Here is a 23,310-nt window from a genome sequence, read left to right on the forward strand (position 1 = left end):
CAGGGATGAATATCGTTCAGTGTAGGCACTGCAGAGGAAGAGGAACGACTGTACGATTACAATGTTGTAATCATACTGTTGTTCCACTATCTGCTAGTGGATATGCACCTTAACTGTTGATCTTTTAAAATGTGTCAGTGAGTAATGAATATACCTGTGCACATGTTAGATGACCAGGAAGAACTGTTTTGGGTTCCTGAGGACCGAGTATGAGAACCACTGTGATAGAGCATTTATTTCTGTTGCCGATGGAAATCCATCGGCTAAAGCTTCCAGTCATTGGTGGCTTTGACAAACCGCAGGTTGGATGGGGATTGAAAGATCTACAGTAAAAAGGTAGACAATATCTAGATAGACACCAGATGTTAGACAGGCAAAATGTCGACACCCTAAAGGTCGTCATGTGCAAATGGTCGACGGGGTCAAAAGGTCAATATGAAAATGGTCGACACATGTTGTTGTTTTTTTTTCTAACCCTAATCTTCACCCTAACCCTAGCCGTTTGGATAGGTGCCTGATATAACCGTCCCTTCTAGTGCCTAACCCTAACCATTGGGGTAAGTGGCTAATCCTAAACCTAACAAAACCAAAAAATAATGTTTCAACTATTTGCAAGTCGACCATTTGACCCTGTCGACCTATTGCCTGTCTAACATCCGGTGTCTTTTTACTGTAGATCATTATACCGTATACCCCGCAGGTTAGTTACAGATGTGTCCTTGTACATCTTCGCTGCCATCGCGCTAAAAAGCCCCTCAGCGTATCAGGTCCCATGAGACTCTGCTAGCGCTGGGTGTCTCTCTTTTTGCTGAAACTGCGTGTAAGGCGTAATGTGATGCAACTAGGATGCACCAGCAGACTATGCTGATGAATTTGATATGATCTTTTGCCAGTTATTTATATAACGCACACATATTCCGCAGCGCTTTACAGAGAATATTTGGCCATTCACATCAGTCCCTGCCCCAGTGGAGCTTACACTCTATTAGTGTTCACTCTAGCTCCGGCGGCAGGGTGCCGGAGCTAGAGAGGGCAACCTTATGCGTGCGCCCGCAAAAGGGGGCGTGGTCATGAAAAGGGGGCGTGTCTATAAGACGCATCTCCTTTTCGTCATACTTGGGGGCATGCCCGGCGCTTACGGACATGCCGGGCAGCCCCCAAGCGCTGCAGAAAGGGAGAATGACGGTGACCGGGACGTCACCGCGACACTGCATGTTTCTCCACCCGCGGAACACTGCGTCCCGCGGGTGAGAACAGCACCCGCAGGCTGTGAGGGCAGGGCGCTTTTTGTCCTCCTTCTATCGTTTTGCCCTCCAGAAGGAGGGCGGGGCGCTGCGCCCTGCTAAAACAGCCTAGCGGGAACGCTACTCTATATTCCCTATCACATGCACACACATACACACAAGGGTTAATTTGTGTTGGCAGCCAGTTAACCTACCAGTATATTTTTGGAATGTGAGAGGAAACTGGAGTACCCGGAGGAAACCCACGCAAGCACAGGGAGAATATACAAACTCCGCACAGGTAGGGCCGTGGTGGGAATCGAACCCATGACCTCAGTGCTATGAGGCAGTAACGCTAACCATTACACCGACTGTGCTGCCCATGCAACACTTGTATCTGACTGAATCTGTATACGTAGTACAACAATGTATCAGCCGCAGCTTTTTTTTATGCCAAGTTCTGTTGTGTTTCAAATGGTGCATACACACGGTCAGATTTACCTTGTCGATTTGCATGATAACGATATTGATCATATCATTATCTGTCAAATCGACCAGTTTCTGGTCCCTTCAAACGATGGTCGATGAGCGGGCAGGGATGACCCATATCGATACTGACCATCGCCCGTGCATGCAGGCCAACCTGGTCGACATCGAACAGGTTATCCTGGTTACTATAGGTACCCGCGATCGTTAATCGCGTGACGTTATAGTCGATGGGAGGGGGGGGGGGTTGGTGCATATGCTAGATGTTCAATATCGACCAATCTGGACAATCGGACTACGATTGGTATCGTTATCTGATCGACCAGAAGTCTGACTGTGTCTATACACCAATATACAGACTCGGGTGCACACAGATATACAAGTGTCACATATCACATTATTCAGAACAGTCTGCTGTTGCGTCCAAGTCACATTACATTTTCAGCGAATAAAGATGCCCGCTAGCACTGCGTGGCGTATTGGGGCTAGATGTATGAGGACACATCTGTGAATTGCCCCTAAGCCAGGGTTGTCAGCTGACTGCGGGGAGGTGGAAGTGCTGGCTGTTTGCAAGCTAAATGTTGCACTGTCAGTGTCTCGTGCGGGGCAGGGGTGCATTACATCCGGAATGCTGCTATCGCTTTTGTGTAAATGACCTATAGAGAGTATATGAGAACATGGGAATGAATAGGAAGACAGCGATGGATACCAGCAGGAGCCATGCCAGGGCTAATTGTACTATTGTATGGATTGTATACATGGTAGAGCCATAGGAAGTCATACACTATAGTGACGTAGCTTCTCTCCCTGCAGGCTCCTGCACCTGTCTATAATTCACTTACTCCCAGAACTCTCTCTATACATCATCTTTCTGGCTCCCATTGAAGTCTTGGACATCCAGAACGACCTTTATCAGGTATTCTATTTGTGGGAGGTGATTGGGGGCACCACAGTTATTTATTATCTTTTATTATCACAAGCTTTCAGCAGCGCAATACACATTGCAGGAACATGGCAATACTGCAAAGTACAAGGGTTTTCAGACATAGTGGTTACATACAAGAACACTACTTTACACCTCTACATAATTAAAACATGATTATTAAAATATGTAGTGATACAGAGGGAGAGAGGGCCCAAGAGCTTACATACTAGAGGATCTGTGGGAGGACACAAGGGGGATTGGGGGACAGAGTTGGGTATTGTCAAGGCCGGAGAGTTAGGAGATGGGGTGGTGGGTTTGGCTAAAGACATGAGCTTTAAGGGCACATTTGAAGACAGGGAAGCTGGGTGAATGTTTGATGGAGCGTGTAAGGGCAGTCCAGAGGATTAGAGCAGCAAAGGAGAAATCCTGGAGTCTGGAATGTGAGGAGGTGATCATGGAGGAGGTGAGCCAGTATTCGTGGGAAGAAGTCTGGGTGGGAATGAGGCTAGAGATGTAAGAGGGGTGGTCTAAAGAACAGAGCTTTGGGAAACACTGACAGAAGGAGGAAGGTTAAATGAGGTAGTTACAGAGGGAATAGTTGGGCAGTGAAGGAAGTGAACCATGTGAGTGCAGGGACCAACGGGGATGGCAGGGGGGAGTCAACTGTGTTTGACTTCTGCCATGAGGTTGAGATGGATCACTATAGAGAGGTGTCCCTTGGATTTTGCAAAGGGGTGGCTTTGGGGGCAGTTTCAGTTGAGTGGCGGGGATGAAAACCTAGATTGGAGAGGGTGGAGGTGGGAGTGGGTGTAAAGAAAGACCCTTGTATAAAGGACAGCAGAGTGTATTGATGCAGGCCTCTGCCCACAGCACGAATGAGAACACAGTGACCATGATATGGCAGAACAGTATTACTTTGAAACCACTCGGATAAGTTAATAACCTTATTGTCAATGGAAATATAGATTCAAGTATGTTGAATTTTAAGTGTCATTGTTTTTTACTTTTTTGTGTTTTTTGGGGGTTTTTTTTCTTTAAAATTCAGGATGCAGAAAATTTGATTTTTTTTTTTTTTTTATAAATCAAAAACATATATTTGATTTAAATCAGATTTGTTTTGGATTTAAATAGGATTATTTAGTACATTTTTTTTTTTAAAGCAAAAGTTTTACATTTGTAAACGTTTATTTAAAAAAAAAAAAAAAAATTAATAGCAAATCCTATTTAAATCAAATAAATCCAGTTTTGATTTTTTTTTTTTTTAAATCTAATTTTATGCAACCATGCTCTAAATTACTGTGTGTATTCCATTGATGGCTGTAGGAATTGACAGCTGGTAAAGCACATATATGGTAGCGTTCCCCTCAGGAGAATGTGCGTGTAGAGAGAAGAACTCATTTACCCCTCATAATAGATCTTGTGTCTCCTGTACAGTCTGCTCTGCACCTGGCTGTCTACCTGGGACAGGTGGATATCGTTGAGGCTCTGGTGGGGAAACGCGTCAGTCTGGAGCTACAAGACAGGAAAGGTGACACCGCTCTACATCTGGCCTGTGAGAACCAAGACCTGGACTGTGCCAGGATTCTGCTCCGGGGCCCAAGAGGACCACAGAACCTGCAGTTACAGAACTGGAAAGGTGATGGAGAGAGAGCTGCTGTGTACAGCGATCGGGGGATGCTGCTCCATCATCACCCTACCGCTTGTTGTAATTGTTCCGGCAGGTCGTTAATAATGGCATGAGATTGGCTACTAACGCCAATGTGTGCTGCCCGCTTAGTCTGTATAAGGGACATTAACTTATTTTATACTAGCGACCCGCCCCAGGCTTCCCACGGGACAATTTGGGATTTATGGCAATAGTCTTTTTTTTTTTTTTTTACCGAGGTCTTCTAAGATCGCCTTGTAAATTACATTAAACGTTTTTGCTCCTGACGTCAACACGAAAAGATTTAGTTTTGACGTGACACGCGAAAGGGCCACATAAAGTTGTCCATGAGAAAAATCCACTTCGGTCAACTACAGCCACGTTAGGTGTCTGTCCCTGAGCTTTACTTATTGCCGTGCCAAAGCCGACTCTAACCGGGAATCGGACTCGTTTGAAATTAATGAATCGTTTTTCACATAACTGAAATAGGAACGGCAAAAAAAGGGAAAAACTGACATTTTGTATCAGTAATACAGGGTTTACATCAATTTTTCTGGAGAAACCGGATAATACGTATCAGTCTCTACATGGTATAAAGTAAAGACCATCGCTGTGATACATCTTTTTTTTTTTTTTTTTCAAAACAATTGTTTATTTTTCATTTTATATGCTCATAAGTGCAAACATACATGTATATGATTATCTATACAAACATACAGACATATTACATACATCCATATACACATATATACAGAACTGCAATCTGTGCAAACAAATACATTTCAAGTGCAACATCAAACAAATACATTCTGTCTGTAGGATATAGCTAGTCAAAAATGACTGTTAAACATAAGCACAGAGACAAAATATATAATTCAAATAGAACCATAATAACAAAAAACAAAAACAAATTATATATGTATAAAGTAAAATAAATACATACACCCCCCTCCCCCTCCCTCCGAACCCTGGTGCAGCTCGTTCCCCTTCCATTGATCGGATATGCCTAAACTGGCGGAAATATCATTGTTCCTCTACAGGAGACAAAGAATCTTATCCCCCGACCCTTAAATATAAGATTTAAAGATCTAAATATACAACATCACTCCAAATTACGAAGTAGAGACCAATTCGTAGTCTCAAATAATCTCATTATATGGGTTCTACCATCAGAATCCAGTGAATCGATATATATACCCCATTTAGCATAAAAGCGAACCACCCCCTTCTCAACATCAGGTATAGTTGCTCTTCTATCGAAATAAAGTATTTGTAGTAATATGGTTTTAACTGCTTGAAGAGATGGTGCTGTGGAAACTGTCCAGTTACGGAGGAAAGCTTTCTTCGCCACAGTTACCACTATCGTAAGAAAGGGCAATAATTCCATCTTACGACCTTGCAGGTCCCAATTTATAAAATTAGCACATAACATAGCCAATGGGTCTTTCATAAGATGTAATGCGCATATCTTATTTATAAATACCATAATCTTATCCCAAAATTTTCTAATTTTCCCACATATTATGGAAGAAAGTAGCTCGTGAGAATTTACACTTCGGGCAGCAGCCTGACTCCTCCTCAACAACATGCCTCCTCTGACTCTGAGACATATATGCACTATGAATGGTCCTAATATGCACTTCCTACCAAATAGCTGAATGGAGAATTCTTAAGGTCTTCTCAGTATGCTTTAATAAAACATTGGGGGAATCTACTTGTGGTATTTCTGTAGACCAACTTTGGATGCAACTCTCCCATAGAGCCTCAACTGTCGTGGGAAGCAAGTAGGGGTATAACAATCGCGTCTTGTAATACCCAGTATTGGATAAATTAAACATGGGCCGTAAAATATCATCATCTCCCTCCTTCAACATAGGAGAGGGTAAAGATTGTATAAAGTGACGAAGTTGCAAAAACATAAAAAAATCTCTATTAGTAAGAAAAAATTTAGATTTCAAATCTTGAAAAGAATACATTTGACCCCCTGGATCAAACACATCAGGAATGGCAGCGATACCCCTCACCTTCCTGACCAGGTATTCAGCGTATTCCAGGCCAGGAATAAACATAGGATTACCCCAAAACGTATTATACTGAGATACAGTGTGGCGCCTGTAAAGCTTTCGGTTTATTTGCAACCAGACTAGGTAAGTGTCAAAAAATAGAATATTATTTCGCATCAATGGTGGGAGATGTGATCTGGGAGTATGAAGTAGAGTAGACAAAGAATAGGGAGAAGCTATTTCTTCCTCCAGGGATTTATGGGTATATGTTTCACAACCCATCAACCAATCACGTATATATCGAAAAAATACTGCAATAGCGAATGCAGAGACATGCGGAACAGCTAATCCACCATCAGATTTCCCCAAATACATCTTAGCTCTAGATATACGTGGTTTCCCACCCCTCCATAAAAACTTAGAGTAATTTGAGTAATATCGAAACGGGTTAATCGTATTGGCAACATTTGTATAGTATAGGCCAGTTTAGGAAATATAATAGATTTCAACAATGCAACTCTGCCCAGGAGAGATAATGGAAGGTGTCTCCAAATGTCCAATAGTTTAGTTATGTCAGCTATCACTGGGGTGAAATTAACCGTATACAACTTAGAGATATTAGCCAGGATATAGATTCCAAGATATTTTATAGCTTGCTGAGCCAGTCGAAAATGATCCAAGCATATAGCAGAAAGAGACAAAGGCGGGGACCTTGAATCATGCATATAAAGGACCTCCGATTTATGTAGGTTAATCTTATACCCAGCAAAAGAACCAAATCGCGACAGTAATTCCGAAATAGCAGGAACAGAGTTTGTGAGATCTGACACAAACAAAAGCATGTCATCCGCAAAGAGACACACCTTCAACATTACTTTTCCAATAGAAATCCCTCATGCTGACAAAGGGCTATCGCAAGAGGCTCCAGGGCCAGTGCAAATAACAGGGGTGAGAGAGGACAACCTTGTCGAGTGCCTTTCTGAACTTCAAAAGGGGTAGACAAGTAACCATTTGTAGAAACCTGCGTAAGTGGATCACGATACAAAGTTTGTAATATTGACACAAATTCATCAGGGAATCCAAATCTCTTCAATGTTTCAAACAGGTGGTCCCAAGTGACAAGATCAAAAGCCTTTTCGGCATCCATAGAAATTATAGCCTGAGACCTAGGACCACCCGAGAAACCAAGAGCTTGTACGGCTGCCAGCACTTTCCGAATATTAACTACCGAATGGCGACCCATGATAAATCCTGTCTGGTCATTGGAAACAATAGTAGGTAAAATGTATTTCAAACGATCCGACAAGATTTTAGTTAACAATTTGTAGTCGACATCCAGCAGTGATATTGGGCGATATGATCCCGGATCCTCCGGATCTCGATTGGGTTTGGGCAGAACTCTGACAACTGCAGAATTACAATATAAGGGTAATCTACGCTCTTTCAAGATGGAATTGAAGACCAAACACAATGTGTCACTTACTCTATTAGCTAATAATTAGTAGATTTCCCCGGAAAGACCGTCCGGCCCCGGGGCATTAAGAGGTTTCAATCCCACAATAGTCTTAAGGATCTCTTCCTTAGTAATAGGAGCAAGCAAGGATTCAGCCTGTTCTTCAGAAATACGAGGAGTGGAAATATCTGTCCAAAAAGTAGCTTTTTGGAGTTCATCAATAGGACCTTGTGAGTAAAGAGAGGCATAGAAGTCTCTAAAAGCTTCATTTATATCTTTCCCTTTATAAATTAGAGTACCATCCGGCTTTTTCAAAGCAGAGACTACGGTGGAAGATCGTGTGGTCCTCACTAAATTATACAAAAGTCGACCCGATTTGTTCCCATGCTTATAAAATTGAAAATTAGTAGAGAAGGTATGTCGAGTCGACTGTTGTGCCAACACCTCCTCAAACTGAGTCTTCGCCTGTATATAAGCGTCTTTATTACTAGGGGATGGGGAGGATTTAAAATTTACATAAGCGTCAGTTAATCTTTCCTGGGATTGCAGATATAAAGCTGAAATATCTTTCCTAAATTTGGAAACATAAGAAATAATTTCCCCACGCAAAACAGACTTTGCCGTCTGCCAAAACAATAAAGGGTCAGAAACATGTTCCCGGTTATCATGAGCATATTCCTGCCACTTCGCTTCTATCATATTCCGGAATTTTATGGAGGAAGAAAGGTATGATGGGAAGCGCCACTGGCGACAAGATCCCACATCTACTGATGTCGCAACAGTGCACCATATAAGTGCATGATCAGATAAACATATAGGTGCAATCCCTGTATCTAACACTTTAGAAAATAAAAATTTGGTCGGCAAAATATAGTCGATACGGGACAAGGTACCATGTGCTGCGGACATGCACGTGAAGTCCCTTTCAGTAGGATGATGCATTCTCCAACTATCCACTAAACCCAGTTGAGAAATAAAAAATTGTAAACCTAATTTCGGAGGAGTGGGAATCCGTTTAGGGTTATGAGATTTATCCATAGCAGGTAATACCGTTAAATTAAAATCCCCGCCCACCGATAACTGCGAATCAGTGAATGGGTATAACTTTGCTAACAATCTCCGGAAGAAAACTTTAGAATAAACTGTGGGAGCATAAATGTTACAAAGCACCAGAGTCTCAGACAAAATAGATATATTGCTAATAACATACCGGCCTTCAGGGTCTACTATATTAGATTGAACCTGGGGAGATAAATCTTTCCTGACCAGTATCGCTACCCCTCTGGCCTTGGAATTGTAAGACGCATGCGCCACCAATGTAAAACCCAGTGAAGACAATTTAACAACCTCGCTATCTGTCAGGTGCGTCTCCTGCAGTAATGCTATATCTATTTGCATTTTTTTAAGATACAAAAGTATTTTCTTCCGTTTCACAGGAGAGTTAATCCCCCCCACATTCCAGGAACACAATTTAAGTTCCGACATAATTCAATTTGGACAGGATATAAATCTGAAAAAGTATACATATTCCACATCTAATGGTGAGCAGAAATAGACCATACACTGCACCAGGGCCCTCAACAAAAACATCAAACATTTTGGAAATAAAAAAACTGAGAAAAATAAAAACGGACAAAAAAGAAAATAAGAAACACAGAAATAGAAAACATGTAATTGAAAAATAGAAGCATCGTCAACATCTAGTGGACATAGTTATAGAACATGACAACCAATAGACCAATATTAAATCGGAACAGCAAAATTATGCAAGAATACACTTCAAAAGAAGATAAAGGTTACAATCAATAATATATTCAAAACCAATATGTTAGATTCGTGTAATGTAAAAGACATAATGCTGATAAATAGAAGTATATATGTAAGCATATACCTATACTTGGACAGACGTATCTGTGAAGGAAATCTAGGTACAGTGAGCCAAAAAAAACGCTCAATTGAGGACTGTACAAGGAAAAATGTCATCTAAATAAATGAGGGATCGAATGCCGACCAACCATTTAAATATTGGGCTATAAAAGCAAGGCATATACATTACGTAACAATATACTCAAGTATTTTGATCCATATCGGAGGACGGTGCGGCGCCATCCTCTTCCTGGAGATAAGCCTGTGCATCAGCTACATTGGTAAAGTCTCTAGGACCTTGTGAAGTAAATACTCGTAGCCGAGCCGGATATAGCAGAGCAAATCGTTTACCAGCTTGAATAAGTTGAGAACAAACCGGAGACATCTCTCTGCGAGCTCTAGAGACCTCTGCAGAGTAGTCTTGGAAAATATAGATACGCTTGCCATCCCAGGAAAGAGGGCTCTTCTTTTTGGCTGTAGACCAAATGAGTTCCTTATGTCGAAAATTTAGACACTTGAAGATGACTGCACGTGGCCTGGTGTTATGAGAGTCACGAAAAGGGCCTAAACGATGTGCTCGTTCAATCTCCATATGCTGTAATTCTTCTGAAATGCCAAGGAGCTCAGGAAGGTCCGATAGTAGAAATTTACAATATCCGGGCCTCTGATAGATTCACTCAGGACTATCAAACGTAGATTATTACGTCGCGACCTATTTTCAAGATCATCGACCTTGGAGAGCAACTGTTTCTGTGTGGTAGTAAGTGAGGACACTTGCTGTTTTAACTCCGCAATGTCATGAAAATTGGCCCCTTTTCATTTTTAGAGATTTGATGGGACATAGAGGACAATTGAGATTTTATGTCCGCTACAGCGCCCATAAATTTGTCAGCTTGTGTTTGTAATAACGGTCCAACAGTTTCTTGAATGGCTCTGACCACCTCCGCATACCATAAAGGAGCGGGAGATACTAGAGAGTCCGAAGCTGAAGGGGTGGCATTAGAGTCAGGAGTCGTAGGAACGTTTTCAGTACTCTGCAAGTTGGTGTCCACACGTTTGGCTCCACTTTTACCCCGCTGATTTTTAGGAGCGGGCGTTGAAGCCACGTATTTATCCATTCTTCAGAATAAAGTGTCAAAGGGCCAAAATCACAACCGAGGATCTTCAAATCACTTTGGTCTTGCAATATATACTACGACCACTAGATGTCTTGTAATTCACATTATATCAAAGAACATATTCTTTATAATATTTAACCAAGTCCAGCAAAATTAGTATTCCGCGTGGTTCAATATGAGGACTGCAATCACACAGGAGAGTATTCCAAAATTAGTGACCTGACCAGCAGTGTCACCAATAAAGTAAGCTGACAGGTGATGGTGATGGTGCCTGTCACAACAAAATAAATCACTCCAGCTTTGAAGCATGAACCACGGGTTTGGGGGGAGGCAAGATGTTGATGCCTGTGTAGCAGGCTGAGTGAGGAGTCTGGCAGGATGACAGCTACAGCCCCAGTAGACAGAAGGGAAGCAGCACAGCCCAGCAGAAGTCTGTGCTTGGTGAGCTGAACTAGACAGCCCTAGGCTATCACGTTCAGGGCTAATTAGAGGAGCAGGTCCAGCAGGGGGGAGGCTGCACAGCAGGGAGAGGGTGGACCGGTTATATTACAGGAAGCCCAGCTTGCTCCTGGACGCAGACCTGCATCCAAGATGGCGACACTCGCGGCACCAGCCGCGATTGTTTCAACAGGCCCTCGGGGGTATGGGGCACCCCTCCCCAGACCTTCACGCTATCAGCGGGTTCCAGAGGGCGGACAGGGGGGCCGCGATGTCGTCTGGCCGCGGCGTGGCCGATCCGCGGGGCTCCGAAATTGAGTCCCCGGCTTCTGGAGCTGGTGTAGGCCGCGGCACCGTTAGAGGCGGGAAACGTTCCCGGAGTTTAATGAGGTACCCAGCACAACAGCAGGAGGCAAGGGGAGGACAATGGGGCCTACTTGTACAATAATAACGGCCCAGTGGGGTACTTTAGAAGGGGATCTTGAGGAGCTGCAAAAAAAAAAGGCGTCCACTCTACTCAGCAGCCGAGCCACGCCCCCCGCTGTGATACATCTTTAACGGTTTAGGCAGCGTAAGCCAAGAAAACGCTCAGATGTCAGGTTTTTCATGGACTTGCTTCACTTTATAGTCACTGCTCAGCTCCCTTCTGTCATACATTAATGTGTCATACACCTAAACCTTCCTCTACATATGGTCTATACACTAGTGACAGCTGTATCACTAATATCATCACTGCTCAGCTCCCTTCTGTCATACATTAATGTGTCATACACCTAAACCTTCCTCTACATATGGTCTATACACTAGTGACAGCTGTATCACTAATATCATCACTGCTCAGCTCCCTTCTGTCATACATTAATGTGTCATACACCTAAACCTTCCTCTACATATGGTCTATATAATAGTGACAGCTGTATCACTAATATCATCACTGCTCAGCTCCCTTCTGTCATACGGTAATGTGTCATACATCTAAACCTTCCTCTACATATGGTCTATATAATAGTGACAGCTGTATCACTAATATCATCACTGCTCAGCTCCCTTCTGTCATACATTAATGTGTCATACACCTAAACCTTCCTCTTCATATGGTCTATACACTAGTGACAGCTGTATCACTAATATCATCACTGCTCAGCTCTCTTCTGTCATACATTAATGTGTCATACACCTAAACCTTCCTCTACATATGGTCTATATAATAGTGACAGCTGTATCACTAATATCATCACTGCTCAGCTCCCTTCTGTCATACATTAATGTGTCATACACCTAAACCTTCCTCTTCATATGGTCTATACACTAGTGACACCTGTATCACTAATATCATCACTGCTCAGCTCCCTTCTGTCATACATTAATGTGTCATACACCTAAACCTTCCTCTACATATGGTCTATATAATAGTGACAGCTGTATCACTAATATCATCACTGCTCAGCTCCCTTCTGTCATACATTAATGTGTCATACACCTAAACCTTCCTCTTCATATGGTCTATACACTAGTGACAGCTGTATCACTAATATCATCACTGCTCAGCTCCCTTCTGTCATACATTAATGTGTCATACACCTAAACCTTCCTCTACATATGGTCTATACACTAGTGACAGCTGTATCACTAATATCATCACTGCTCAGCTCCCTTCTGTCATACATTAATGTGTCATACACCTAAACCTTCCTCTACATATGGTCTATATAATAGTGACAGCTGTATCACTAATATCATCACTGCTCAGCTCCCTTCTGTCATACACCTAAACCTTCCTCACCAAATGCTCTATAGAGTATGTATGTATGTGTATTTTTATTTATTTATTATTTACTGGCAGTTATTTGTATAGCGCACACACATTCCGCAGCGCTTCACAGACAATATTTGTGTATGTGTATATATATATATAGCACGGAAGGTGGTGGCACTCTGAGGCTTAGGAGCGTTTAACAGACGTATAACGTCACCTTGACAAAGGTGCGGTGTTGCCCCGAAACGTTGGTCTATGTTTTTGCATATGGAATAAACGTTATACGTCTGTTAAACGCTCCTAAGCCTCAGAGTGCCACCAGCTTCCGTGCTGCATATTTTCTCTACAGTGGGGAGCACCTGAGCACATAAAGACTTTGGATTGCCGTGAGTGCCGGACTATTTGTGTGTGTGTGTGTGTGTGTGTGTGTGTGTATGTGTGTGTGTGTGTGTATATATATATATATATATATATATATATATATATATATATATATATATATATCACACACACACGTAATTATATATGTGGGCGCATTTTTATTTTATTTCATTCCACTTGTTTGTGTAGAGGGGCAGGAAGGATGATGTGAGATGGGGTACAGAGAAGATACATGAGGTACAGGATGGCGTGTGCTGGGCGAGGGGAGCTGTATGTCACGGGCTGGTTTATCTGGCTGTCCCTTTTACAGTGTGTACGTGTCCCACTTCTCCAGCAGTCACATCTGTCTATCATGTTACAGTCCCTTCATGTCCCCTATGTTCCTCTCCATCCACAGGACTGTGCTGCTTACACATCGCCACCCTGAAGAGGAACCATGATCTCATCTCTCTCCTCCTGGAAAGTGGAGCCGACATCAATAGTCAGGTTGCAGATCTGGTTTTTCCTTTTGATGATGTCTTGGTCCGGCCTGTATACATGTACAAGTCAGCACTGTATTCTATTTATCTGTCCATTACCCCACTCCTAAAGGAGGAGGCCAGACCTTGGCAAGTACTCTGTATAGGAGCACTATGCAAATATTAGGTTCAAATATAACTTTTATTGTTCTACACTAACAATGAGTTATAGTTTAACCTAATAATTGCACTTAGCATTAGTGCACCTATACCGAGTACCTGTCATCTTCTGCCCTTCACCGTTAAGGTCGGGTACACATCAGAACGATATGTTGCTCCAGTCCACGAGAGCGTCTGATGTGTACAGGCCCCAAGTCATTGACTCTACTCTTGGGAGTACATCCCCCAACAATTTGACTCAAGTCATTGAAATCTTTTTATTATGTGTATGCAGATATACATACATACTGATCTCATAACCTGTGCTTAGAGTCAAAATTCTTATGCCACTCTGTAACGTGCTCCTGGTTATGTGCTGCTATTACGCTATACTTTGGTCACACCCTGGCTTCAATGCTGCCATTCTCCCCCTCTCACCATCTAGGATGGCACCAGTGGTAAGACCCCACTGCACCTTGCTGTGGAGCTGCTAGACCGGCCACTACTACTTCATCTGCTGCAACATCGCCCTCAGGTGGACGCTTTCATGTATAATGGCTGCACCCCTTTGCACTTGGCAGTTGGTAGAAAAGATGCTGGACTTGCCAGGATTCTGTGCCAAGCTGGGGCAGATGTCTTGCAGCGGAATCGAGAAGGAGACACCCCACAAGATCTTGCAGAAGGGAATAACCAGGTAAAAGCAATGCAATTACGTTTGAAAACCTTATTTCTACTTCAGGGTCCATAGGGTATCCACAGGATACCTTGGGGTATAGGTGTGATGTCAGTCGCAGGGCACCAAAGAGTTAAGCTTTCAGCCTCCCAGGATGCACTAGGTCCCCCTCCTATACCCCGCCCCCGGGCCAAGGCACCTCAGTTTAGTTTGGTGCCCGGCCGGCGTCGGGTGCACCTGTCGGAGTGGGGGCTAGAAGAGCACCTGAAGCTTTCTTCAGTGCAGCTGTGCTGTCTTCCCTACACCCCCGCCGGTACCAGAACGCCGGTACCGATCCGGGGATGCTGGTGAGCATCTGGGGTCACAGCTAGCGGTGACCCCAGATGTTCCGGACCATGGCCGGATCCAAGGGGGACAAAGGTAAGCAGCGGGGTCCCGCGGTGGGTCCCCGCTGGTCACATGGTCCTAAGTCCCCAGGCAGGGGGCTCCCTGGGGACTGGCTGCAGCGTGGAGCCAGGTACTGAACCTGCGCTTTCCACTACCCCCTGGGACAGCGGACCGCAGCAGAGCGGTAGCGCTGCAGCGTCCCAGGGGTTAAATGCATGCCAGGGGAGCGCGCCTTCCCTGTCTCACAGCCGGCGCCTCCCCCACTGCACACAGCCCTCTCTGCACTGTGCTGACTGGTCCTGTGTCAGCGCTCCTCCCCCAGGCCAGCTTCTCTCTGCTCCTCGGCGGCCATCTTCTCTGCAACGCATGGTGAACGCTGCTGGAAGCCTGGAAGGAAGCATCGTGGTCAGGGTCCCCCCGCATACCTCTCCTCCGCTGTGGCTCAGGTCTGTGTATGCAGCGCTGTGTCCTACCAGGCCCTGTGTCTGTGTAGTTGAGTGATCAGCGCTGTTAGTGCAGGAATTGTTATTTCTCTGCATTGTATGTGACTGTGCTAGCGCTGCTGCCTGTAACTTTATCTTCCCAAAACTGTCAGCTTTATTACTGTCCCTGTTCTTTCTGCTAAAGCCCTTGCGGTGCGGTGCTGCAGGGTGGTCTCTCGCCTATTTAATACTTAATTGGTGAGAGAGGTCACATACGTGGTGCCATCATGTCTGAAAGTGATTTTCCCCTCCGGCTACAGTGTACCACGTGCAAAGTACCGTTAGCGGAGGGGGAGGGTAGCGCGGAGGGCCGTTGCCAGCAGTGTTTGTCCATGGCGCGGCCTATTACGGTTACAGCACCGGTACAGGAGCCGCCCTGGGCTTGTTTCGCTCAGGCGTTAACAGCTTTAGTGGGCCAGTTAGCTCCGCAGCCCGCGTTTACTCCGATGGGTTTGTCCCAGCAGTCTGTGGTGTCGTCACCCATGCAGGGGTTCCCACGACAATTGGTGGTACCCCACAGTCTCCCTATTTCCCCGCTCCCGGGTTCTCAGGAGCCAGCGTGGGTTAACTCCCTGACGAGTTCTGTACAGCACTTGTCGGATGTGTTGCAAGGGGAGTCTGTGTTGCGGCCTCATAAAAGGCCTGTGGCGTCTCTGTCCGCTCCTTATGAGGATGACGAAGGGACGTCTGATGATGGGGAGATTCTGGATCCTTACGATCAGGAACCTCTCCATACTAAGGACGCTGATGCTAAGTCCAAAGTATATATTCCTGGACTTATTCGGGCGGTCCGCACAGCCTTGGTGATTGAGGACGAAGTTCCCCCAGCGGCTAAATCGAAGTATGCCTTTTTCAAAGATGTGAAGGGCGATGCCACAGTCTTTCCTCTTTCGGGTCAGTTGGTGGACCATTTAGAGGAGGCATGGAAACAACCTGGCAAAAGATACCAGCCGCAGAGACGCCTGGCGGTGGCTTATCCGTTCGCGGATAATTATTTTGCTAAGTGGGAATCCCCTCCACAGGTGGATTCTCACGTGACCCGTCTTGTCCGTAGTGCCCCATTGCCGATGCCATCCATGTCCTCCCTTAAGGATGCTACGGACCGCAAGGTAGAAATCTGCCTGAAGTCCGCTTATTCCCTTGCAGGGGGGGCAGCACGGCCAGCTATGGCCATTTGCTGGGTTGCCAGAGCGATGGAGCGCTGGGCAGATTCATTAGAGGCTTCTTTTGAATCCGACTGTCCGGCCGAACAGGCGGAGTTGATTGGTTGATCTCCGTGATTCGGCCACCTACATCAACGAGGCAGCTCTAGACATTAGTACTCTGGTGTCTAGAATTTCTTCAGCAGCGGTAGCTGCTCGTCGCACCTTGTGGCTGCGATCCTGGAAGGCGGACGCAGATTCCAAGAAAGGTCTGGAAGCGTTGCCGTTTACCGGAGAAGTTCTCTTCGGTCCGGATCTGGATAAGATTGTGGCCACGCTGGCGGCAGCCAAATCTGCTTGTCTCCCGTCGGCCGCTGCTCCTTCTGGTTCTGGACCATCGTCCTTTCGGTCATCTAGGGCCCAGGGCAGGCCCAAACCACAGTCGTTTCCTCGACAGGCTGGCCCTAAGAAATCGGTCAAGCCCCGGAAACAGGCATGGAGTACCAGACGTCCGGCCCCCAAGCCAGATGACAAGCCTGCGGCCTGACGGTCCGGGCCTCCCTTTGGGGGATCCCAGGGTGGGAGGCCGCCTGCTGCAGTTCTCCCGGTGTTGGTCGTTCACTACGACAGACACTTGGGTTCTGGAGGTGGTCTCCCACGGGTACGCCCTCTCCTTCCGGCACAGACCCCCGGCTCGATTCTTCACCACGGGTCTACCATCAGACCGGAACAAGGCTACGGAGCTGCGGAAGGTATTGCACACTATGCTCCAGGCTGGAGTTATAGTGCCTGTTCCATTCTCCCAGAGGGGCCAGGGTTTCTATTCAAATCTATTTTTGGTACAGAAACCCAATGGGTCATATCGTCCGATTCTCAACCTCAAAGCACTCAACAAGTCTTTGCGGGTCCCGAAGTTTCGGATGGAGACCCTACGGTCCATCATTCTGGCGCTGGAGCCTGGGGACTACATGGTGTCATTGGACATACAGGACGCTTACCTGCATGTCCCTATTCTTTTGCGCCATCAAGAGTTCCTTCGGTTTGCAATCCGCAGCGACCACTTCCAGTTTCGGGCGTTACCTTTTGGCCTGGCGACAGAACCACGTGTTTTCACCAAGGTGATGGCGGTCATGGCGGCTTCTCTGCGGCTGCAAGGAGTCCGCATGTTGCCGTACTTGGACGACCTGTTATTGGTGGCAGGATCTCCAGAGCTCCTGTTACACCACTTGGACCTGACCATTGCACTGCTGCAACGGCACGGCTGGCTAATCAACTGGCAGAAGTCCACTCTAATCCCATCTCGGAGGATTCTGCATCTTGGAGCCTTATTGGACTCAGGACAGCAAAGGATCTTCGTGACGGAGGACAAGATCTCTGCTTTACAGTCAAGGGTGCGCAGTTGTCTGCACAGCCGCCGGGTGTCCTTACACTCGGCGATGAGGTTACTGGGCTCCATGGTGTCGGTGTTCGACATGGTGGAATACGCCCAGTTTCACTCCAGACCTCTGCAGCACCTGATCCTGTCCAAGTGGAACGGGCTGCCTCAGTCTCTGAAGTTCCAGACGATTGTGCTCACCCCGGAGGTTCGCCTGTCCTTTGCGTGGTGGTTAAAGACGACCCACCTCAACAAGGGACGTCCGTTCTGGGTTCCAAATTGGGTCCTGTTGACAACGGACGCCAGTCTTCGGGTCTGGGGAGCAGTTTCGGGTCCACACTTGTTCCAGGGCAGGTGGACGCCGACAGAAGCGGAGCTTCCAATAAATATCTTGGAACTCCGTGCGGTCTTCAATGCTCTCCTGCAGGCACAGCGGTTTCTCCAGGGTCACCCGGTGCAGGTCCAGTCGGATAACGCTACCACCGTGGCCTACATAAACAGGCAAGGAGGAACTCGCAGTCGGGCGGCTCTCGTAGAGGTCTCTCGAATCCTGGTTTGGGCGGAGCGCAATCTTCCGGCCATATCAGCGGTCTTCATCCCGGGAGTGCTAAATTGGGAGGCGGACTTTCTAAGTCGCCAGGACGTTCATCCAGGGGAATGGTCCCTGCACCCGGACGTTTTTCAACTACTGGTGGACAGGTGGGGTCTTCCAGAAATCGACCTCATGGCGTCCCGGCACAACAACAAGTTGCCGGTGTACGGGTCTCGCACAAGAGACGAAGGGGCGTCTCTGGTGGATGCTCTGTCCGTCCGGTGGACGTTCCGGTTCGCATACCTGTTCCCTCCGGTCTCCCTTCTTCCACGGGTAATCCGGAAATTCAAACAGGAAGGAGGGACGCTCCTGTTGATAGCTCCCGCGTGGCCCAGACGGCACTGGTTCTCAGACCTTCAGGGTCTGTCCGTGGACCGTCCTCTGCGGTTGCCGCTACGACCGGACCTTCTGTCTCAGGGTCCTTGCCTTCACCCGGACCTGACTCGGCTGTCTTTGACGGCGTGGCTGTTGAGACGGCCATGCTGAGGTCCCGGGGGTTTTCCAGCTCTGTGGTGCGTACCATGTTACGAGCTCGGAAACCGTCTTCCTCGAGGATATACCATCGCGTGTGGCATACGTTCTTCCAGTGGTGTCGACCGAGAGGTTATGCACCGCGGGAGTTTCGTCTGTCTCGGATTCTCGCCTTCCTGCAAGCGGGACTAGATCATGGGCTTCGCCTTGCTTCTTTGAAGGTACAGGTTTCGGCCCTATCTGTCTGGTTTCACCGTAGGATTGCTACAATCCCGGATGTGCGCACCTTTATGCAAGGTGTTCTCCGTATTCAGCCGCCCTTTGTTCCACCTGTGGCGCCTTGGGATTTGGCTGTGGTCCTGAGGGCTCTCCAAGGACCGCCGTTTGAACCACTGGGCTCAGTGGATATTAAATGGCTAACAGCTAAGACTGTTTTCCTTCTGGCCATTGCTTCGGCCAGACGTGTTTCTGAGTTAGGGGCTCTTTCTTGTAGACCCCCTTTCTTGGTTTTTCATGGGAACAGGGCAGTGCTCCGCACTCGGCCCGAGTTTCTTCCCAAAGTTGTTTCTCAGTTTCATGTTAACGAGGAAATCGTTGTTCCGGCCTTTAACTCACCGGGTCTTTCCGTGGGTGAGGCCTCTTTGGATGTTGTGCGGGCCTTAAGGACTTATGTTGACCGCACTTCTTCGTTTAGGAAGTCGGACGCTTTGTTTGTCCTCTATGGCTTCCGTAAAAAGGGTTGGCCTGCTTCTAAGCAAACTTTGGCAGCCTGGATCCGTATGGCTATTTCTGAAGCTTATCTTCATGAAGGCCTACCGGTCCCTCCTTCTCTGAAGGCTCATTCCACTAGGTCTGTGGGTCCTTCGTGGGCAGCTCGACGTGGTGCCTCGGCAGTTCAGATCTGCAAGGCTGCTACGTGGTCTTCTGTCCATACCTTCGTGAGGTATTACAGGTTTGACACCTTCGCCTCTCAGGATGCTTCCTTCGGGCGGCGGATTCTCCTTTCTGCACAGGAGCGTCCCCACCCTTAAAGGATACTGCTTTGGGACATCCCCAAGGTATCCTGTGGATACCCTATGGACCCTGAAGTAGAAAATATGAGATATGGTAAGAACTTACCCTTGTTATCTCTATTTCTACGAAGTCCATAGGGTTCCACAGGACTCCCGCCCTGTCGCACCTGTGCTGCAGATGGGCTTTGCTCTGGTCACCGGTTTTCCATCTCCCTCTGGTGAGAATGTGATTCTTGTATGTGTCCAGATCTTTGTTCTCTCTCTTCCTTCTCCTCCTCCGGCCTATGGCTTGGTAACTAACTGAGGTGCCTTGGCCCGGGGGCGGGGTATAGGAGGGGGACCTAGTGCATCCTGGGAGGCTGAAAGCTTAACTCTTTGGTGCCCTGCGACTGACGTCACACCTATACCCCAAGGTATCCTGTGGAACCCTATGGACTTCGTTGAAATAGAGATAACAAGGGTAAGTTCTTACCATATCTCATATTTTTTAAAGTTGTTTTTGTGGAGAGGAGATAGAGGTGTAAGTGGTGGTGCAGGATATTCGGAAGACTCTAGTCAAGGGCTTCTAGGTGCAGGTACATGGAGTAGCCAGGGTATCTGGAGGAGGCTTTAGGGATGGGGTAAGGTGGTGGAGGAGATGACTGAGGGCCTGATTCAGAGCCGCTCGTAGGCGGCCGCTCGTTCGCTCTGAGCGATGTTCGCACAACAGCGTGCATGCGTATGGTTCGTAATGCGCAAACTAGTCATTACGGTCGGAAATCGTGCACTCGCAAAACAGCGAGGGGCTGCTAATTTGATTGACAGAATGCACCGTTTGTGGATGGTAACAGGGGAAGGTGCTTGAAAACGGGGGAGTGGAGATCCGAACGCAGGCGTGCCTAACGGTAAGGAGGGCGTTTAATGGGAATGCATAATTGGTAAAGGAGCGTCATCGACCACGTCACTTGGTTGTCTTTTAGCCTGAACTGCTCGCAGTGATAGCGGTAAGAAAAACCTACCACAAGCACTGCGAGCAGTTCAGATGCCTTTCAGTGTACCCAATTAATCTAATAAATACCCGAGATGACTTGTGATGTGAACGGCAAAGGGGCGTCTTTACAAAATAGCGAGCGCATTTTTCGCTCGCTCGCTCAGACATAGAGGCGTCAACAAACCGCAAGGAGCGAGCGCTCAATTTAAATAGCCGGCTCCTTTTTGGAACGACCGCCCGCAAATAGCGTCCGGCTCTGAATCAGGCCCTGAGGCTGTACAAGATACTCCCAGGAGGCTTCAGGGAGGGGACTACCTGGGGAGGGGGCGGAGGCTTCAGGGAGGGGACTACCTGGGGAGGGGGAGGAGGCTTCAGGGAGGGGACTACCTGCGGAGGGGGAGGAGGCTTCAGGGAGCGGACTATCTGGGGAGGGGGAGGAGGCTTCAGGGAGGGGACTACCTGGGGAGGGGGAGGAGGCTTGTGTAGCTTGCTGTGTTGCATATAAACTGTTATTGAATGCATTAACAATACATAGATGAGGCAATGACGTAACCGATTCTTCTGTGCTCCGCTTTCCTTCAGCTTCTCGCTCTTCTCCCCTTCGATGACCTGATGATTTCAGGAAAACCTGTGGTGACGTCAGCCTGACAAGTGAACTACAGTAATATCTGTCACCCCAAAACAAGTTGTTGCTCCCTCTACAGTCAGTCAGTAGAATTACATGACACTCACCCCGAACTTGGCCAATCGCAGAGGACATAATGAGCCTGCTAGGCCAATCAGCTAAAGTCACAAGGGCCGTGTTATTGAGCCAATTCCAGCTCTGCCACCAGGTATTGAGTGGAAGAAGGACTGATGAAGATTGGACAGATGGTTATAGCCCCATGTAAAAAACAAAAAAAATCCTTTTTTCTGTGTGAGCCATAATCTGCACCGATGATAAACTGGACTATTGAGGGCCATGAATGTTACTGCGTCTCAGACTTTATCGCTTTACTGATCACATTATATCCAGCGTTTCTGGAAATGTGACCTTGCTGGGAGGCTAAGAGGATCTCTAGTTGGAAAATGTCCTGCGTTATGCTGGTGTACAGTATGTGCAAGGTTACTAGGCTGCAGATTGTCCCTCTCATTGTCTTCCACATCTCACAGTTCCCTGCCTGCCTCTCCCCCACACTCTCTACCTTGTGCTCTTATGTCTGTGAGCTCCGCCTGCCTCCTCTTCCCTGCTGCAATGTAGATTATTGTACTGTTCACTCTTATACAGTCCAGTGCAGCAGCTTTTTACAGTTATCCCGGTGTCTGCTTTATAATAATGACAATAGACCTCCATAGTAACTGCCGCCTTAGCGGTGCACAGACACTTAGTGCACAGACACTTAGTGCACAGACACTTAGTGCACAGACACTTAGTGCACAGACACTTTTGTAAAAAAAAAAAAAAAAAAAAAAAAAAGATCTCTTTTGTCCGAGCTATTTGGCCCTTCTGAAACGGGAAAGTAACGAGTAGGCCTTCCCTGTTGACCGTTGCTCCCAGCTCCACCGAATACCTTACTTATCTGCGCCCACCTCCGCCAAATACACAATCTGTGCCCACTGCCACCAAATACACTATCTGTGCCCGCCTCTCTACCAAATAGCCTTCCATTTTCTCTGTTCCATAGAACACTGCAATACACTGGTAAGTAGGTGTCTTATTTGTTGCCCATGCACTGCGTGTAACATATTATTTGCGAGCGATCCAGCCGTCTTGTTATACAGTATACTGAATGAAATTAAATCGTGCAGATTTTTTTTTTTGTCCATTAGCATAAATTGTGGTCTACCATTAAATAAATAATTATTCGAGTTTATTTTTGCCGCTGTCATCCTTTCAGTGGTTGTGATTCGTGCTGCTGCCCCTGGGTAGTGAGGTCCTGTTACTCATCTGCCTTTCTATAGGTCATTGGCGGTGTGTATAGCTGTAGGTGCCCGCGTGTGCCATTATCCTATCTTCTTTCCTCCATACCCTGTGCACTTTCTCCAGTGGAACAATACTGATAATACTCAAGTGCTGACCACGACATCTACACATGTATGAAACCAGGATTTACTCAGTAGCTTACATTTCGCTACCATGAGAACGGGTGTGATACAAACGGTCGACGCAGGGAAAAAGGAGTCGACATGACAAGAGTTAGACCGTACAAAATGTTGACATACAAATGGTCAACATGTGTTTTATTTTTTATTTTTATCCCTAATCTTCACCTTAACCCTCCTCCTGGTGCCTAACCGTCTGGCTAACCCTAAAA

General features: G+C 46.7%; 1 protein-coding gene across 2 annotated transcripts in view; it reads left to right on the top strand.

The window, feature by feature from the left end:
* NFKBIE (NFKB inhibitor epsilon) overlaps positions 1 to 22,869 on the top strand; it is a 38,641-nt gene extending 15,772 nt beyond the window's left edge. For both annotated transcript variants that reach the window (XM_088445385.1, XM_088445386.1), the window contains 5 exons: positions 2,523 to 2,625; positions 4,069 to 4,270; positions 13,692 to 13,780; positions 14,357 to 14,605; positions 21,599 to 22,869. In XM_088445385.1, the coding sequence (XP_088301511.1) occupies positions 2,523 to 2,625; positions 4,069 to 4,270; positions 13,692 to 13,780; positions 14,357 to 14,605; positions 21,599 to 21,664 (709 nt within the window). In that variant the 3' untranslated portion in view covers positions 21,665 to 22,869. The remainder of the gene's footprint in view (positions 1 to 2,522; positions 2,626 to 4,068; positions 4,271 to 13,691; positions 13,781 to 14,356; positions 14,606 to 21,598) is intronic.
* The last annotated feature ends 441 nt before the right edge of the window (positions 22,870 to 23,310 follow it).

This window comes from Taudactylus pleione, unplaced genomic scaffold (assembly GCF_031769625.1).
Source record: "Taudactylus pleione unplaced genomic scaffold, aTauple2 ptg000378l, whole genome shotgun sequence".
Taxonomy (NCBI): Eukaryota; Metazoa; Chordata; class Amphibia; order Anura; family Myobatrachidae; genus Taudactylus; species Taudactylus pleione.